The sequence below is a fragment of the Phyllostomus discolor genome, chromosome 3 (genome assembly GCF_004126475.2).
Source record: "Phyllostomus discolor isolate MPI-MPIP mPhyDis1 chromosome 3, mPhyDis1.pri.v3, whole genome shotgun sequence".
Taxonomy (NCBI): domain Eukaryota; kingdom Metazoa; phylum Chordata; class Mammalia; order Chiroptera; family Phyllostomidae; genus Phyllostomus; species Phyllostomus discolor.
The window spans coordinates 75,090,575-75,111,166 of NC_040905.2; the positions used below are offsets into that span (position 1 = coordinate 75,090,575).

Consider the following 20,592-nt stretch of genomic DNA (forward strand, 5'->3'; position numbering starts at 1 on the left):
CTCCAAACAAAAGTGTCCTCAAATGCCAGGTGACTGTGGCTGTCTCTCAAGCACTGTGCACTAAAAAGACTGGAAACCTCTGGATGGAGATTGTGTTAACTGATGGCTTTGCTGACATGTGGAACAAAGTGATGTGGGTAGTCTCAACTGTTTCATCAGCGAATCCTTTGAAAGTTTATATCTGCAGATTTTTTTCTCTTGTATCTGTCCATTTCTTTTTTTAAAATACTTTTTTTAAAGATTTAATTTATTTATTTTTAGAGAGGGGAAGGGAGGGAGAAAGAGAGAGAGAGAGAGATCAATGTGTGGTTGCTTCTCATGTGGCTTCCACTGGGGACCTGGCCCGCAACCCAGGCATGTTTCCTGACTGGGAATCGAACCTGTGATGCTTTGGTTCACAGCCCGTGCTCAATCCACTGAGCTATGTCAGCCAGGTGCCCATTTCTTTTTTTAAATTTTTTTTCCATCACCATTTATCCTCCCATACCCTCTTCCACCTCCACCCACCGCTGACTCCCCTGCAATCACCACACTGTCCACTTCTTACTATGAGATTCTCTAATCTCACACCTGGGACATACAAACCAGGCTTCTAGCATTCTAGGAATGAAGAGACAAAGGAGACATTTAGGAAGCAGGTTTTCACTCTCTTGATTTTTTTCCTATAGCCACAATTTTGGTCTCTTTTACCAAGCTAATTCTCTTCAACTACGCCCAATAAATGCTGGAGTTTCTCACAGCTGTCATTGGCTTGGTCTTTGCATTCTATTTACACTATCTGTCAGTACACAGATAGCAGACAGCTTCATCTCTAGTTCCTATTTCAATTAATCTTTAAGAAATTTGTATTTCAGTTGAAACAGCTAATCCAGCTCCTGACTTATAGCCAACAATCCACATGAATCCTGCACTTGGACTTCTCAAAGGTACCACAAATTCAACACACAAAAACCAAAAAGTTATCCCTTTCAAGCCTGTAATGTCCTGGTGATTGTCATTTAGTGCATTATACTTAAATCCATGAAACTGTACAACTGTGGTCTTCGTTCTTGACATCTTTCATTCCTTTACCCTCACACTGATCCTGCCAGCTCTATTAATTTTACCTCCAGATGGATTTCGAAACCACCTACACCCTTATGTCTCCACACTAACCCTCTGGCTCAAGATCTCATTCTCTTTGGCCAGGCCTCATAGGAGAGCCTGCTGCCTGGTCTCTCTGTTTCTCCGGTTATTCCCTCCCACCTTCTCTTCACAGAACAGTAAGGGTCACCTCTATACAATAAATGTGACCTTGAAATCATCCCTTCTAAAAACTACTGGTCTGACAACCAAAATCCTCAACAAAGTTCAGGTGTTTTATGAGGTGTGGACCTATCTTTCTATCAAGGCTCATTTCTGGCATTTTTCTGTCCACTCTCAATGCTTAAGCAACATCAGCCTTTTATTTTTTTTATGAATGCTCCCTGCTCCCTCCCATCCCGAGGCCTCTGCCTGTGCTAGCCCCTCTCCCTCTCTTTGCCTGCTTTTATCTCAGATTCCAGCTCCGGCATCCAGTCTCAGGGAGCCCTCCTGACCTCCTTGATTCAACAACTCAGCCAAACTTCCTCTAATAGTGCTGGCTACACAGGTGTTTGAATGGTAAAAATTTATCAAGCCATTATTCTCAGAACATGTATACTTTTCTGTATGCATGTTATGTTTCAATAAAAATATTTTATTGAACTCCCTTTCGCATAACTCCCCCTTGAGAACATATAGCAGTCATAACTGCACTGTTTATTACAAAAATACACTTGTAATTTGTATACTTCTTCCTCCCAAAACTGTAAACTGCCAAAGGTCAGAGACTTTCTTTCATGCTGTTTAACACAGTGCCCAGCATAAAGTAGGTACCCAATAAATATTTTCAAGTATAAAGATGAATGGCGGTGAAAAATAAATCGCACTTCCAGAAAGTACGCCGGCTTTCTTTTTCTAGCATAGGAAAGTTGAAACAAGCAGGCTTCAGGGTCTCCATGACCTGAAAAATTACAAAAACATTTGTCTATGTATTTCAAAATGAATTTTTTCCTCCCTAGAGAATGTGTCCAGCATTTCACCAGATTCTCAGAGTTCCATCACCCAAAAAGTTTAAGAACCAATGTTCTAGGCTCTGCCAGAATGTGACAGCTGTGTTCACCTAATAACAAACACCTGGCAAAACGTGAAAGTTTGATACCTTTTACAAATCATGGTGTCCCAGTATCCATTACAAAACAGAACTTCACAGTCTGGCAGTTCCTCAAGAAACGAAGAACAGAGTTAGCATATGACCAGCAATCCCTCTTCTGGGTATTAAGCCAAAGAAACTCGAAAACATTTATTTGGAAAAATATAGGCACCTCTATGTTCATTGCAGCATGTCAAGACATGGAGACAACCAAAGTGTCCCTCGATAGAAGACTAGATAAAGAAGATGTGGTACATATACAATGTAATACTACTCAGCCATAAGAAAAGATGAAATACTGCCATTTGTGACAACATGGATGAACCTTGAGAATATTATGCCAAGTGAATAATTCAGTCAGTAAAAGCTAAGAACCATATTTCACTCATATGTGGGATATAAAACAAACTCAGAGATACAGACAACAGTGTGGTTACCAGAGGGAAGGGAGTGGGGGGAGTAAAGGGTAAAGGGGGTCAAATATATGGTGACGGAAGATGATTTGACTTTTGGTTGGTGGGCACACCCCATGCACACACAATGCAATATCCTAGTCATGTATCACAGAAATGTGTAGAAATTAAAAAAATAAAAACAGAAAAAAAAAGAATGCCCTATTATTAAAGTCCTTGAGATTCTTCCATGCTGATGACAAATCTTGGTTTTAAATGTTAGAGTCAATGTGTCTAACTAGAGATGTGTGTCCAGGGGCACAGTAAAATATGTGTGAAGACAGAACAAGAGTAACAAGGTCAGGGACATTTATAGGACATTTATAGTGAAAAGAAACAAAGGATGGGCTTTAGCTCATCCATGCCAGCATGCAGCAATGGCTAGTCTCCTCAGAACACATGTGCTGAATGAGACCTTTCAAGTGACACAGAGCCAGGCAGATGGCTCCGGGGATGCTCAGGCAACATCAGACTGGCCTCTGCCCCGGACGGTGCCAATGAGAGAGGCTGGCGACCACTCACCACAATCGCATCTCTGTTTCACAGGAAGCCAACAGCAAAATGTATCTCAGTGTACAAGTCACTAAGTCTGGATTTGAGAACGTATATGCTCCAAACTATTTCAAGCACTCAGTTTGAAAAAAAATGTAAATTTTGGTATATTTTAGCCAAAGTTGGTAAGCTCATTTTTCAGTATATTGAAATCAAAATGACCGCCTGTTCAACACGTGTAATTATTTTATTTAAGGAATGATAAAGAACACTAATAATTAAGAATGAGAAGTTGTCACAATCCATCTAACAATACTCAGACAATGCCACATTCTTAACATATTCAGTGAGTCCCACTGACCCCACCTCCTCAACACACATATAAACACAAATGCACCTGAAAGTATTTCCCAGAGGTATTGTCCCAGTTTTAAGCGTTGTCCAAACTGAACCAATCCTTGGTAGGGAAGGAGGCAGAAAACCTTTCCCCCTGCCTTATTTAAATGATGGTTCATCATCCCTGCCTTCTTCAGGTGTACAGATCTGGCTCCTAACCCCAGAGCTATGCTACAAAGGACAGTGACTGCAGAAGTGAGGTGGCAATGCGGGGCCAGGAACTGTCCATCGGCACTCAACCCTATCCCATCCCGTCTGCAATCTGCCCTGCAGTGCCAAGACAAGATGACTGAAAATTACCTTTTCTGGGCTCTGTTGCCAGCTGCATTCTAATCGGAGAAACACTCAGGTGAGATCTGAAGGCAGGGGAAAGGGGAAGCAACTATGTTCTGGCAGTAGGTACGGCACCCACTCTTGCACTGCTGAGAAGTGGGGATTCCACACCGTTAGCTACAGTGCTGGTTCCTCCAGCAACATCAGCAGCAAGCACAGGCTCTTGAGAGCCAGCTCAAAGGCAAAAGCAACTTCTGTACCTCTATGTAACACCCTCTTGTCTCCTTTTATTCCTCTAGCCCAGGGGCAGCACAGCATCCAGATCTCAGAGTTGTACCATGTCTCTGCCTGTTGTTCCTTCAAAACCACTGACACTTGTGCATCAAAATTCCTTGCATTAATGCCTCTCTGCTAAAAATGCCTCAGGAGCCCTGGCCTGGGTGGCTCAGTTGGTTGGAGCATCATCCCATGGACCAAAAGGTCACAGGTTTGATTCCTTGTCAGGGTACATACCCAGGTTATAGGTTCGATCCCTGGTTGGGGCACCTACGAGAAAGCAATCAATCAATGTGTATCTCTCACATTTTCTCTCTCTCTCTCTCCCTCCCTCCCCCCATCACTACCCCCCAATCCTAAAAGCAATGAAAAAATATCCTTGGGTGAGGACATAAATAAATAATAAATTAATAAGTTCCTTATGACTGAATGATGCAAATGCCCATTTCTATATGGTTATTATAAGAATCAAGTGAGGTAATATACAGGAAGCAATTTGTTCAATACTTAGAACGTGATAAATGCCAATTATCATTCCATCATTTATCTAATCCCTATTGGTCATGATTTCTTTCCCCCTTATCAGTCCCACTAGCTGAGGGTAATACAGACCTTTCTCTTCTTAACCATCAAAGGATTTTAGTGATTTGGACCTGGTTTGAGAAAGCTGGGGAATAAGCCTCTGGAAAACTGGCAGAAGAAGGAAGAATACAACAGGGTAGATCAGCAGGAGGTACAAACAGGGCACAGAAGAAAGATGGGCCTGTTTGTGTTCCTGATCTGCAGTGTGTGCAAAAGGAATCGTGATGATTGTGTGAGAACGTGACTTGAATTTCTCATAATTATAACAGTCACTTATAAAATACTGCTTATGTGAGCACCCAAAGTAAGTCACTGCCCCCGTCATGCGGGAATGAAGTGGATGCCGCTGGTACGTCATTTCCAGGTCTCCTTCTCTTGGGCCTGTCACATTGCCCAGCCTGCTCTGCAAAGAGAGTCCCAAACTTCTAGACATGGATTTTTTTAAAAATTAAAGTGTACACACATGCAAATATAATCATACAAACAATCTAACTTGCTGGATAAATATAACAGGGTCCATTTACTCTGTGCTCTGAAAAGAGTTTTACTCATGTTTATACAATAATATCACCTTGGAGAGTAGACCACATAGCTTCACCTGAGATTAATCTATGAACACAATGTTGTATTCTCAGGCCGAAACGTTTAATATCTTTTATGTATTAATATATATCCTTAATATAATATGGTATACAATGCAATACACATACTATACAATATGTATATAATTAAAATATATATGTATATTCTTAACTTACCAGTCTTGACTATAATACAGATAGCACGTTCCTGTTACTATTTTTGAAATCATTCTCTGAAACTCTGGCTGTTTAGGAGAAATGCTCGGGATCCTTAGCTCACCTTTTCTCAGAAAACCTAAGCTTTCTGTTACCTTGGGGAGACAGCCATGACACTATGAGAATAACCTATAATACGAATGTGACTGGGACCCAGAGCTTCTGTCGAAAATGAAAACCGGGGCTAGGTTCAGCTTACCGTCTCCTCGTTGGCTGCACAGAGTCGTTGTCGCTCCCACAAGAGGGGTTTCGGCGGCGAGTGTAGAGGAACTTCGGGGATTTCGTGCGGTCATTGGGAGAGTTGTAGAGTCCACTAGAGTAGAAGAACAATGGTCAATAATCCCTGCAGAAGACCTGGGGGAGCAGCACCCTAACTCTAAAACCCAGTGCTTCTAGGGAAGAGTTCGTAATTACATAGCTGGTACTTTCAAGGGAATACTGAATCGTGGGCAAACAGTTCTTTTGGCTGACAAGGTATACTGAAAGAAGAGACAGGCAAGATTTGGTAAAACGAACCATAAAGTCATTATTTTGAAGGAATGGATCTGTCCAGAAACAAATGATAGCAATAATAACGACAACAAATTATGTTTATGATGAACCTACCACAGGCCAGGCACTGACAGAGCTTAAGGCTTTGTATTCATTACCTTAGCTAATCGTCATATCAAAAGTACTACAATACAACCATTAGGCCCATTTAACAATGAGAGAGAGTTAGAAAGTGGCAGAGCTTGAATTGGAACCCCTGGGTGGTCATACTTGAAACCACTGTAACTACCTAGCCTGTAAGTTAGAATGCAGTTCTGTCACTGGATGAGTCATTATGAACAAAAGAAATGAAATATACATCTTTAGGAACGGAGGTCTTCTAGAATCCCTATTCATAAACTACAGTTTTCAACTAAAGTTTTCATAAGAACAAAGAAATTGGAGAAATTATCATCAATATATTTAATTTAGAGTTTTCAGGAAGGCATTACTTTAAACCATTACAATGACCTTCCTGGGCAGTTTCTTAATGCCCACTGGTTTCCCTTCCATCTTTCCAGGAGAGAGTTTCCCGCTAGGACACGTCCTGTGGGTCTCTACGTCAGAAGTTCCCGGTCACACTGGGTTAGCCCTATGACTGCCTTGCCCAGTGCCGGTCCTGAGCAGCCACAAAGCACTTGGATTCCATTATTTGACAGGAGCAATTACTAACCCCTTTTCTAATGTTCTGCTTTAGAAAAACAATGATTCCCTTTACCTCTGGGGACCATTTTCTTCCCATGGTGCATGAGATTTGCTTCTCTGTGTATCAGGGCTGTTTTCATTCTTTGCCTTCTTAAAGCTTTAATTTAAAAAAAAAAAAGTACAGAAAACAAATTAACTAGATAGTAAAAGGAAGTTAACCCACACACTTATTTCTTCAGTAAAACTACTTAACAAATGTTTAAAAATGTGTGTTTATTTATACCCATGACTCCTTCCAAAAAGAATATGAGTGGCTGCCTAAAAAAAAGAGAGACAGGTATCCAGCAAATATTGTACTTTGGGGTTTTTGTACCCCTCTTTCTTTCTATTTTTACTGCTTTAAGTGAACAGAAGCCCAGTCATCCATTATTAAGAAACTTTCAAGAGAGCCCATTTGCAGGATGGAAGCAAGGGCATCCTGGCTAGTGAGCTGGCTCCCTCTTTTTAGGAGTGATCAGAGACCCCCTGGCTCTGGATTTGGGTCTGAATCTGTGCAGGCTGGACAGCTCTGGGCAGGTTGGGGCTACCCACACTGACCTTTCCCTGCTCCCAGCTTCTGCCATTTCTTGGCATCATCCTTCCAAATCAGAATGACTTTCAAATGCTATTTCCTGACCTAGTATCATCTTTCTGCCCTAAGAAAGTAAATATATCTGGGTTGTTACTCAATCTCAACAAATTGTTTTAGAAACACATGGGAGACACTCGGAAAGGATGAATCAGAAGCCTTTGTCACCAGAGGGGTGACCAGAGGGGGAGACGAGGTGTGTCACCTTTCACTTCCTGTCCTGCTTTCAGAGTCTCAGCCTTCAGAAAAAGGTAGAGCTACTGAACTCCTAATGCACTTTTAACCCTGGCTTTTTGAGGAACATTCTAATAACAGTCTTCAAACATGGTATAGCAGGGTTCTTTATAACAGCCAAGAAAAAGGAGAGAAAAAGTTGACAAGGTCATTTCAAAAAATGAAAAGAAACTTGTATCCCATTATGAACATATAGCATATTATAAACATATAGGAATATAAGTCTGAAAATACATTTGACAAAAGCACATAATTCATAGCATTAGAACATAGTAAGTAGTAATAATAACATCATAATAATCAACCTATTATAGATGAAGAATATGTTATTTTTATAAAGTTAAAAATCTTTGGAAGATCAAATTTCCAAAGTAAAAGCTTACGTTTGAACTGAGGAAAAGTAATAAACATGGTAGGTATTGAATACAACAGTAGAAAGTGTGCACACACACATGCATGTGAGTGTGTTTAGTAAATCACAGGGAAAAGCGAGAAAAGGGAGATTGAGAAACGGAATAGCGAGGGGAAAGGGCAAGTGGGAGAGTAGGCCTAAGTTAAAGAACAACAAAATCCTGGGCAGCAAATTAACAGCATTCGCTCCCTAAGCTATTTCTCATCTACAGCTTGAGTGAGAAAATTCTGGCAGCCCTTTAAGTATCAGGCCTATTGGCAAGAATGCAATTACAAAGGAGACTGAACTCCTTCTATACATTCTAAAGAGCTTCGGATCTGAATTTCACGGAAGATTACTGTCCTTCTGTTGGACTTACACAGCACACCCTGTACATACAGATTAAGCCGACTCTCTCTACAGCTGTGAGGCTGACTAAAGGAGGCACAGCACACTCAAGTGTCTGCAAAGGCAAAGAACTTGTCAGTCCAAAAAGAGAATCTGTACAGGGAATGTTCCAAACCTAAACAAAAGAAAATGTGATCAAAACCCTGGGGAAAAAACACTGCAACTCTGAGACTCCTCATATCTTGAAATCATTATGCTTAGAAATTATAAACTGTATTTCTCCAAGTAGTCAAAATCCAGATGAATGAAGACACCATTATTTACTAACAAGATGGAGTAGATGATCGAAGAATTCTTTCTAGGTCACGCATTTCTGACTGCTTGCACTTCTCCGTGATGTGTGCAGAGTGATCTCTGGAGAGAAAGTGAGCGGATGAAAGCTGCTCATTGTACTTCTAACACGCTGTCCCATGAACGTAATTGGAGATAGGAAAAAATGACACTGAAACTGTGCTTAGAAAACAAGGCTGATCTTTCAGGGAAACAGTCCGTGTAATACATTAAGGAAGGTTTTTCCACCGGGGAATGCTGCTGGGAAAACTGATGCAGAGGACCATGACAGCTCTTCATACATATGCAGTGGCTGACTCCTGAAGCCCTGTGCCGCTAAACGCTGTAAACCCCCTTTCCAAGGCCACAGCTAGTGCGCCACTGTGAAGAACATAGTACATTAAACATGAATATCATCTACTTTATTTCTCAGATCCCTCCGAGTTGGTCCATTATATCACGCCATTTAAAAAATCACACGGAATTTTCACTTCGCTGCCGAGAACGCAAACTGCTGATTATCTTTGAGTTCACCACGCTGTGACAGCAGGTACATCTCCTTCAAACGAGACGGGCAGGGCCTGGTGCTGCATAATTCACTGGCATTTTAAAGTATTCTTTGGCCCCCAGACTATTTTGATCAAAAGTATCAGTGAATTATCAAAGGGAGAAGATTCTGAACTTTGCTCACAGGGAAAGTCATCTTTGTGACAGCCTCTACAAAGTGTTATGTTCCTTCAGTTAACTGACTGACCTTTTTACTGGTGAAGGTGCAATGATTTTAGTTGTTCCTTCATTTTCTCCATTCTCCACATTTGCAGGTACCCGACTTATGCTATTTGATCCTAGGAACAGAGAGGGAGAAGAAAAGACAGAAGAGGACACAGTGATCAGGAAAACACAAAGACGCAAAAGCGTTACTTTAAAATGCAATTTTAGGGATGTCATGGCACAATGTATCAATGAATTACAATTCCAAATAAATAATGGATCGGACAATAAATCTGAGGTGCTACTTTCTGACGATGTAAAAATAAAACCTCAGCCCTCAACAAAACAATGTCCTATGGGGTGTGGGTTATGACACCACTTTAAAATGGGACCTTTTGAGATGTTAAGAGTTAACTCCCTATATCATGGATAATCTTTGCTTTACACTGTTAAAAATAACATTCCAAGATATTTAGAACTGTATCTTGAAATGTAAAACCTAACAATTGATAACTACACTGTAAAGAAGTTACCATTTGTTGGTATGCCATGATAGCTTCCATTCTAAAACAAACAAGACAATTTCAAACTCGAAAATATGAAAATATTCCAACTCATTATACAAATGGCAAAAAAGAGTAATACAGAAGTGATTTGTATCACTCACACACACAAGTAAGTTTTCAAGTGTATTTGTGCAAACATCCCTAAAAACCTGCAACTGACTGCACAAACTGTTACTCCACAGATTTGCATACACGCTAGGTGGGCCAGCAGAGGGAGCCCCCAGCAGACACGGCACTGGAGCTTACACAGAGCTAAGTGAGAGCCCATCTGGAAGTCTGGGTCCCATGCTCAGAACAGGGGCTGATAAACCTGCAGGGTAAAGTATGAGGGCACTAATGATGTCTCTTTGCAAATGACATGCTCCTCATTGGGATGCTGCAGGGGAAACCAGCAAGGGAATGCCCGAGGTCCTTGTTCAAATAAATCAGTACCACGCAGGTATACCCACCTCAGAGAGGCATCTTATGAGGGGACAGGCACAGTTTGAGTCCTTCAGTACAAAGTGTCATTACCACCAACAGTTTTCAAGTCATGAAATAAATTTTTAATATTAATAAAAAGTAATATTTATTGAGCACTTACTGTGTGTCAGGTGCTATTCCAAGCTCTTCACATCTCTCTAGCTGCTAATGTAATCTTCAAAATAATCATATAAAGTAAATATTGATATAATCCCCACTTTTAAAGATTAAAAAATGGGCCTTTCCCAAGGTCCCGACAGCTTATGAGTGGGGGTGGGGGGAGAGAGCAGCTTTGGAGCCCGGCAGTGTAGCCACAGAGACAGCTGTAAACCACCAGCACACACGGTCCCCCATGTGCCCTCTGTGCCCCGCCTTCCACGAGTTAAAAACTCGGTCTACATGGGGAGTCCACTAGGACAAGACAGACTCTTCAGAAAACAAACAAAAAGAATGTCCCATGAGGAGAGCATCCCAGAGGATGACCAAGAGAACTTTTTTCTCTCAAGGGCAACTGAAACTGAGTCTACAAGAGAAACACTGAGAACCCCCTCCTTGACCCCAAAGTTTGGAATTCCTTCCAGAGAAGTTTGCAGGCAGGTCTGACTTCCCATTGGGAAAGGTAAACATGAGTAAATATACCCTGGACAGAAAAGACAAACAGTGATTTCAAATAAGAGGTTTAAAAACCTTTATTCTAAGGAATTGGACACGAATTCAGTATCTGATTTGGTCCCTGTTTTATAACCCTGAAACGGAGCAGTACGCCTGAAGATGCACTTGGCATTGAAGACTAACTCGAGGTAAAGCAACTTTCAGAATCCAGGCATTAGAAAATAATGACATTGGAGTCCCCAGGAAATCCCATAATAAATGGGGCACAGTTCCCTTGAACAATCCCATGTGCTGTCTTATACAGCAATGGCCACTGTTCATTTTGCCAGGCCCATTAATAAAATCGTAAGGGCAATTCCCAAAATTGCAGGCACAGATTTGAGGAGCTACTTCTCAAAGATGCGACTCTGTGTGGTATGACCCTGGAGCAGTGGCAGGAGGGATTAATTCATTTGGGCCCCAAACATTGTTCCTAATAAATGTTTTTTTGTGTTTTTTTTTTTGTTTGTTTTTTGCTCTCAGCAGGTATTATTCATTCATATAAACGAAAGAGAACTTCAAGTACCTTGGGCTGCTTTCGCAGGCTGGGAGGGGGAGGAGGCAGAGCAGAGAGAACAACTCCCACTGTCCACAGCCCCTGTCCAAGGAGCACTGAGTACAGGTCAACATCATGTTAACCAAGCACCATGTAACTAACTCAAGAATAAGCCCAGGTTTGCTGCAACCCCACCCTGTTATACTGATTAGTGTCTTCTTAACCTAACATCTAATCACCATGGGGAATGGAAGGTTGCTTCTCACTTTCACTCCTTCCATCCATCTCTTCCAAAAAAATTAATAAGCAGGTAGACAAACAACTGAGGAATATTTTTAGACAGAAAAAATTTCAAACTATGTAAGCCTATATATTTTCTTAAAGAAACCAATATTTCGTTTTTCACAATATCCCAATCATAATTTTTAAAATGAAACACTGGTTGGACTGTTTTCCAAAGGAATTTTGGGGAGGATAAAACCATGTCCATGTTCTGCCTCTCTCAGACACTCACAAGCAGTACAGCCAGGCTTCCTCAAAACAGACTGTCCGCCTGTCAGGACTCTGTCACTAACACAGCAGTCATAACTGTCACACACACAGCCTAAGTGAGGTAAGACACAGCCAATCATACAACCTAATTCATGGCTCTTTCATACTGAAAACAGTAGGTAACTAACTAAAAATCTGTTCGCAAGGATTCCCCTACTCTATAACTATGTGAACGGAACAACCCTGGGTTTTGGGGGGGTGGAGGGTTGCATTTTGTTGTTGTTGTTCTATTACAGTTGTTCCAATTTTCCCATGTTGCTCTTCCCTACCCTGTATGCCACCCCCTCCCATTGTCCATGGGTCATTCATACCTGTTCCTTGACTAGACCCTTCCCCTTCTTTCCCTCCATATTCCTCTCTCCCCCTCCCCTCCAGTCCCTGTCAGTTTGTTCTTTGTTTCCATGCCTCTGGTTCTATTTTTCTCATTTGTTTGTTTTGTTCATTAGGTTCCACTTAAATGTGAGATCATATGGTATTTGCCCCTTACTGCCTGACTTATTTCACTTAGCATAATGCTCTCCAGTTCCATCCATGCTGTTGCAAAGGTTAGGAGCTCCTTCTTTCTTTCTGATGCTTAGTATTCCATTGTATAAATGTGTCACAATTTTTTGATCCACTCATTTATCGATGTGCACTTAGGCTGTTTCCAGCCTTGGCTATTGTAAATAATGCTGCTATGAACATTAGGTTGCATAGGTTCTTTTAAATTGGTGTTTCAGGACTCTTGGGACAACCCTGGATTTTAAGACCCTTACTAGGAACACAGACTTACAGGGGGAAAAGCTCCTTCCAAGCAATAACTTACTGGAAGCGCCTCTGAAGTATCCATTCATATAATATTCAAATGCTAACTAAAAATTATACTCTTTTCTATTCATGAATGTAGGGTTCTTAAAAAGCATTACTTATTAGCTTTATATGACGGAATGTGCCTTTAAAAGTAATAACTACACTTTTGAAACACTGTATCTTAATCATCTTCCTAATTAGGTTAAATTAGTGAGATTTTGCTCATACTACCATTTGAGAAGAAAGCTATGCAAGTCAGTCAAGCTAGTTATGAAATATGAAAAGGTGGGAAATACAAGTTATGCACTATTTAGGTTTACTGAATTTCCAGTCTGCTGACTTCCACTCATGGCTTTTTCTCCCCTCATCAGACCACCCTCCAGAACCACCCCTTCTACATTAGCTCGGTTCTCAGGCTATGGAGAAAAGGGGATCTGACAAGCCCTACACACGGACAGGCTCATGTCTTCACGCATTATTGGCCACAGAATAGTTCCATTGGAAAGAAGAAAGGGAGAAGCAAAATATTAACTAAAATGATTAATTGATAACAATAAAATTTTAGGCTGTTCCAGAGGATATTTTGAGGGTGGAGGAGTCCTTCTTTTCCATTCCATAAATTATAATGGGCCCCCCAAAATAAACATATGAACAGTTTAACAATCTATTATAAAGTGAATGGCTACTTAACCACCCCTCACCTCAAGAAATAAAGAATGAGGGCAATTTTCCTACACTATACAAATCACTTCATTTGGGGCAACAGTTTCCATCTAAATATAACTAGAAACAGAAAGCATTACATGTTCATTTTGTAAAATATTTATAGTATACACAATAATATTATTAATAATTAAATTTTTAACAAAAGTTAGTAAGGTCTCAAAATCTTTTGAGGCATAATTCACATATAACATGATATTAACAACATAACTATCTGATATTTGTATACATTGTGAAATGATTACCACAATATGTCTGGTTAACATCTGTCACCAAACATAACTACAGAAAATTTTTTTCTTATGATGAGACCTTTTAAGATCTACTCTCTTAGCAATTTTGAAATATGCAACACAACCCTGGCTTGTGTGGCTAAGTGGATTGAGTGCTTACCTGTTTACTGAAGGGTCACCAGTTCGATTCCCAGTCAGGGTACATGCCTGGGTTGCAGGCCAGGTCCCCAGATAGGAGTGTGTAAGAGGCAACCGATTGATATTTCTCTCACACATCCATGTTTCTCTCCCTCTCTTTCTCCCTCCCTTCCCTTCTCTCTGAAAATAAATAAGCAAAATCTTCAAATACATGCAACACAGTGTTGTAAACTGTAGGCACTATGCGGTATGTTACGTTCCTGGGACTTATTTATTTCATACGGCCTCAAAATCGTCATAAAATGGAGGACACATCACTGCCCCTCCCCCCCAAGACTGCCAGCATAGTGTGTTACACATGGTAGGTCAGGATAATTATGTCACATGTAAAAAGTGTCAAAAGTAAGACAATAAAAAACCCCTAAATGTGGTAATAAGGGTGACAAAGGCCTAGAGGACATGCGCCACACCCTGCAAGAGTGGGCTACTTCTCAGAGCTTTGAAAGCAGCCCTGGGCTAGAGTACACTGCTCTTTTAAAGGACGGTCACAGATTATCTACAACAAAAATCGGTTATTGGCATACAGTTATTGAGGCTCCTTAGTAAATCTGTATTTCATTTTAGATAAAGTGAAATATTAACTGTAGCAAAGCCACTTAAGAATTTGTCAGGAACATCCAATTCCTTTTATACATGATTCACGTGAAAAACACAAAGGGGCTTCACTGCAAGAGGCTGGCCACTTCGGGGAGAATCGGTTTCTCAGGGGACAGCTACGGCTTGTTAAGGACCCAAAGCGAGCTGTGAGCCTTTCTATGTCTGGCCTGTTAGCACCTCGGCCTCACCTGGGCCCACACAACTCCCCGCAGTGGCGACGACACTGCGGTGCCAGTGTCCAACGTTCCACGGTCTCATCTGTTCGCTTTTTAACAAACACCCTACACACAAAGGCGTCCAGCCTGAGTGCACCAGACCCCTACCGGGCTTTTGTGTGGCTCGGCTCTGGTTCACGTTTGATTGCACCCATCCTCAGCGACCCTTGCTTCAGTCCAGGAAGAGGAGCTGTCAGAAACAGAATCAACTCTCCCTGGATCTATTTAGCTACTTGATCTGGGGGCAATTCTTAAAAGTCATCTCTGTGATGTCAAGATTTGCTGATGAATATACATGGATTTTCAATTATAAAACCACTTTGCATTTAAATAGTTATGAGTCTCACAAAATATGTAGCTCACTTTGATACCTGTCAACCTAAATTAAATCTGATGTTACTCAAATGCTGCCACTGATTTTAATTTACAGAGTGGACATGGAGGATAAATATGTGACATTTAAATGAAAAATACAAATATTTGCAAGTTAAAATACTTTATTCTGTTTTATGAGCAATAAGACAAACAGCCAATAAGGAGAGCAGGATTGTAATACATAAGTAATTTCATTTTAAGAACTCTCAAATATGATAAATTTGTAAACTTTTCGGTAAAATTTTATCCCACTTAATCATATATCTTCTCTAAAATTAAGTGGAAAAAACCCCTCTCTATCTGATGCTTTAAACAAATAACAACCTGGCAGATCATAACTATTCTCAATACAACAGATGACTGTGTTTCAGTGAAGCCAATCTGATTTAATATCATCTAACCCAGTGTAACTTCTCAGAACAAATCTGATATTAGTGAATTAAGAAAGAGCTAATAAACAGAAATACATTTTAGCTCTATTTCTCATACTAACAGTACAAAGTCACTTTGCTTTGGTTTCATTGACTTTAGACTGAGTACTATGGAAAAAATGGCAGATAGTATAACAATCTGGGAAATTAAAACAAATATTTTTTCTAACACCACAAATTATGATCAAAAGTAAAATGACCAAGGAAACCTTATATACATTTTTTCCTATCCTCATGAAAGGTTTTAGACTTGGCAGAACACTCACTAATTTATGTAAACCAAATTGAATTTCAAAACACAATTTGGAAAATAGAGCTGTTTCTAGATCCAATGTCTAATTTCTTAAAGTTCAAATGCCTAACATCGGCCACTCATCCTAAAGAGACAACCAGGCCCCTGCTTTTCTTCAGAGTGTCTGCATTCAAAAGTCTCATGGATGGTACTTAAGCACAGTTACCTCTTTACCACAAATACACAGAGTTTTAAGACACTGATTTTGCTACATGTCAGCTGCAAAATCAAACGAGGCATTCTGCTAAAAAGCTGGAGGGCACATTATAAAGATGGGTGTGGATGAGAAAGATGCTAGGAAAATCTGTCCATGCACGAACAATCCTTCCCTGGTTGATCTGCTTCCAATTTCCTCTTCTCCGACCCAGCACTCTCCCGGGTTCCTCTGCTTCCCTCGAGACCAAATGACCAGGTTGGGAGTGTGAGTCAGGTGGCACTGAAGGCACTTCATCCTCTGCCACTCCACCAGAGGCATACACTAGGTGAGAGGTAGTCACAGACGTCCTTCCTTGTGCATCAGGTTCAAAAACAAAAAAGGCACTTCTGAGCCTGGGAAGGCATTTGCTCCCTTCCTTAAGACGCTCTGAGTAGAATGAAAGGGTTCTACTAGGTGAAGAACTTGCAGTGTGCCCACACCTACGTATGCTGGAGGAGCCTGCCAGATGGGTAACAGCAGAGGGATGGCCATCTTTCCTCCCAGCCCTCTTAGGCCCAGTGACAACACCCGTTTGTGAGTAGTTGGCTGGAATCAGGAGGTGTGGCAAATCACTCGGATACCAAGCTTTTCTTCCTGTGATATGAGGACTCGGTGTGAAGGGAGAGAGTTGAGTAAAATGCTCATGTCCCATCCTGGTTGTAGTACTCTTGCACTCCCCCAACCCCTCCAACAGGGCCACACAATTCACAGCAGCCTAGAGCGAGCCTTCTGCATCCATCTTCTCTAAGACACGAGGGCAGACAGCCCACACTTGACCAGAGCTGGTTCCCACGGAGGAGCATGCTCACCCACTACTTCAGTGGGTTTGTTTGTTTTTTTTTTTAATTTTGCCCATTAAATTTTTTTAGTTGTAGGAGGTTGTGTGTTTTTTTTAGATTTTATTTATTTTAAAGAGGGAAGGGAGGGAGAATGAGAGAGAGAGAGAAATATCAATGTGCGGTTGCTGGGGGCCGTGGCCTGCAACCCAGGCATGTGCCCTGACTGGGAATCGAACCTACAACACTTTGGTTCGCAGCCCATGCTCAATCCACTGAGCTACACCAGCCAGGGCTACTTCAGCGGTTTTGATTGATGCAACTGTAGTAGTATATGAAGTATATACAAGCAAGTAGTACATAAAATTGTATATAAAGCTTGCTTTAAAAAGGCTTATTTATTCAACATTATTTAACTAAGTCAAAGTTGGGAAACCTGTTATTTTTTTTTTCTGCTTCATATTTGAGCCCATATCTAGGAGGCTTCAACTCAGTGTTCCTCCAGCTACTTTACCCAAGGACCCACCAAAGGAACCAGAAAAACTGCATCCCTCAGTGTGTATGTCTAAGAGAATATCTAACACTTTGCATTAAAAATTTTAATAGTACCAAAGGATATCATCTGCAATATATGGTATATATTAATATTTTTTAAATAGAACCTTTCATGATTCTCTTAAATGTATCCAGTGTAATAAAATGCTGTGGAAATTCGATATCCAGTCATCTGTTTTAAAAGTCGGTGCAATGAGTTTAACAGTCGGAAATTTCATAGCATTCTTTTTCCTCCTTGTATTTTAATTCTAATGTCACCTCCTCTGCAAAACTTTATCCCAAAGTAACATTTTATGCTTGAGAGTTTTTATTCATCACCCTATTTTATTTCTCTGTGACAAAAATAGAAATAAATTAAGTTTTATTTCCCATGACTATAAAGTTCTAGATGTTAAAAATTTCTTCTAAACTAAGTTATCATTACAATGATTAATAATATATAATTTTAAAGGTATATTGTTAGTATATGATAATAATATTGATAATTATTAAACATAAAGAGTAAATTTTTATTAGAAAAGAACTCTTAATGATATGAACAAAGTAATTTTGTTTTCCCAATGATTACAAGGATGATATCTTTCAATAATATTATTTTTTTGCTAGAACAAACAGTTTAGCAACAATTCTATTCCTGTTTTTTTATTCTGATAGATTTTAAATGCTGAGAAACCCTGTTCACATAAGTACAGGTTTATGGAACGTATTATGTTATGAAGACACAATGAAGACATGACTAGGGTCTAAAGAATTTGTAAGAGTTACATGCAGTCATATATAACTATAAGCAGTGATATACCATCTAAAATGATTTCAAATGTTCTACATGTACTGAAAATGGCTTAGAAAAGGATGTGTCACTTGATAATTAAGGTCATTTACTTTGCCGACATCCACCCAAGAGGTTTAACTCTTAAGGACAAAATAGTTTAACAGGTTCTGAATGCTGAATAGGTCTGCCTTTCTTTTGAAAAATGGGAAAAAGTTCTTTGGGGAAGGGCAGGCTGGAGAGAAGGACCTGCAAGTCTTAATACCCCAGGCAGGGCCCTTCCAGGATAGAGAATCTGGAAGTTGATTCAATCAAACCGGCCTATGACCACATAACCCTCAGAAAGCCCTTTCCCCACAGGAGTTGCATCCCCCAGCTTGAACTCTTCTTCCTAACCCATCTGTCCTTCAAAAACCACTTCCTTCACGAAGCATCATGGATACCTTCAACCATAAGCAAATTATCCTCTGGCCACTTACAACTTTTAGTGCTCTGCCCTGACACTTGGTACATCCTGCTGGCACTTAAGAACATCTTTCACCTATCCAGCCTGACAAAGTGTCTTAGCAGCAAGGTTGAAAATCATACAAATCTACACTTGCTTGTCAGCTCTGCCAATTTACCTACTGTGTGGTCTTGGACAGGTTATTAAAACCCTCTGGGCCTCAGTTTTCTCATCTGTAAAACAGGGAGATTACCAACTACTTATACAGTGATATGAAGATTATACTAGATAATCTATATAAAGTGCTTAGCACAGTTCTTAGCCTTTAGCAAATGCTAAGTAACATCTGTATGATTTTTATATAACTCAATTCCTCTAGGTCAGGGGCTAAGTGTTACTCATTTTTCTGTGCTCCGTGCAGTAGGGTCTCTGCTGCCCTGTTTTCCAAAACCAACAAGCAATGCTTCAGTTTTCAGGGGACACTGACAGCAAGATAAGTAAATTATGACACTATTTACCTGGAAACAGTGTCATATTCTGAAGAGTGAGGGCTCAGCCCCACAAAGCTGTCCCCACTTCAGACAGCAATGGTAAGTCCAGGTTGTTATCTGTGCTTCAGGCCAACGGGCTGTAAAGGCCATTGGAGGTTCCATGTCCCCCTCCCCCAGTTCAGTTAATTTGCTAGAGCAGCCCACAGAACTCAGCATAATAGTTTACTTACTAGGTTGTTGGCTTATTATGGGATATAACGCAGCAACAGTCAGATGGAAGAGATGCACAGGGCATGTTACACAGGAAGGGGCTCAGAGCTTCATGGTCTTGAGTGCACCACTCTTCCTGCATCTCCACGTGCTCACTGAGCCCTCAGAACCCTGTCCTTTGGGTTTAATGGAGGCTTCATGACACTGGCATGAGTGATGAAAGCATCAGCCATCAGCACCTGACTCAGCCCCCAACCCCTCCCCCTTCCTGGAAACCACAGGTGGGACTGAAAGATCTGCCTCTTCAACCACATAGTGGGATCTCTGGCAGCCAGCCCCTGTCCTTCAGGCTTTTTATTTATTTTTTCCCCATGAATTACTTTATTGTTGTTCAATTACAGTTGTCTGCATTTTCCCCCCACCTGAGCCAAACCCACCTCCTCCCTTGCTTCTACCCTCCCCCTTGGTTTTGTCCATGTGTCCTTTATAGTAGTTCCTGAAAACCCTTTCCCCACAGTCCCCTCTCCCCTCTGGCTATTGTTAGACTGTTCTTAATTTCAATGTCTCTGGTTATACTTTGTTTGCTTTTTTCTTTTGTTGATTTAAAAGTCACCTTATCAACATCAACTCCTTTGTGGTTAAAGGAATCTGTTAGGAATCACAAAAGTCACTCCTGTCACCATCACCACTCTTACCACTCAGGAAATTCCAAGGGTTTTAGTAGCTTTGTGTCATAGCCAGGGATCAAAACCAAACGTAATTCCTACTATCAATCACAATATCACTGGTCTTAAGTGAAACAGGTATTCAATAAATTCTTGTTGAATGAGAAGGAAAGGGGGGATAAGTGACACGGCAACTCACTAAAACTAGGATGTTGAACTCGAATATATAATAGGCCTTTAGTCTTGCTTGCTTTTCTAATTCTGGTTGCTATGCATGGAATGCTAAACTCTCCTAGGAAGAGTGGAAACATTAACTTTCTAGAAAAAATCTAACCAGAGTTGCCATCTATTAGTTAGTCTTCCACAGAATGAAAACAAACATCCACTTTAAGGTAGAAGAGAGTGTCAACAAAGGAAAACATCCTTGAACAAACATACACCTGATGTGATGCTCCTTGCAATTAACACTGTTCTCCTCGTTGTCAGGTAAATGTCCTGACAACGAGGAGAAAATGCCATAGACCATAGGCATTTTGTTGAAAAGAAAAAAATAAATAAAACCTGATATGAAAGTAGGCTGACCTGCTGCTCCTCCGTAAATGAGCGG

The 20,592-nt window shown here is 40.6% G+C and overlaps 1 protein-coding gene across 4 annotated transcripts in view; it reads right to left on the bottom strand.

Moving 5' to 3' along the window:
- Nucleotides 1–20,592, bottom strand: part of EPB41L4A (erythrocyte membrane protein band 4.1 like 4A) — a 252,216-nt gene that overhangs the window by 40,217 nt on the left and 191,407 nt on the right. For 3 of the 4 annotated variants that reach the window (XM_036020652.1, XM_036020654.1, XM_028530130.2), the window contains 3 exons: nt 9,342–9,432; nt 6,730–6,813; nt 5,680–5,793 (listed from right to left, as the gene is read on the bottom strand). In XM_036020652.1, the coding sequence (XP_035876545.1) occupies nt 5,680–5,793; nt 6,730–6,813; nt 9,342–9,432 (289 nt within the window). The remainder of the gene's footprint in view (nt 1–5,679; nt 5,794–6,729; nt 6,814–9,341; nt 9,433–20,592) is intronic. The other variant, XM_036020653.1, reaches the window with a different exon arrangement.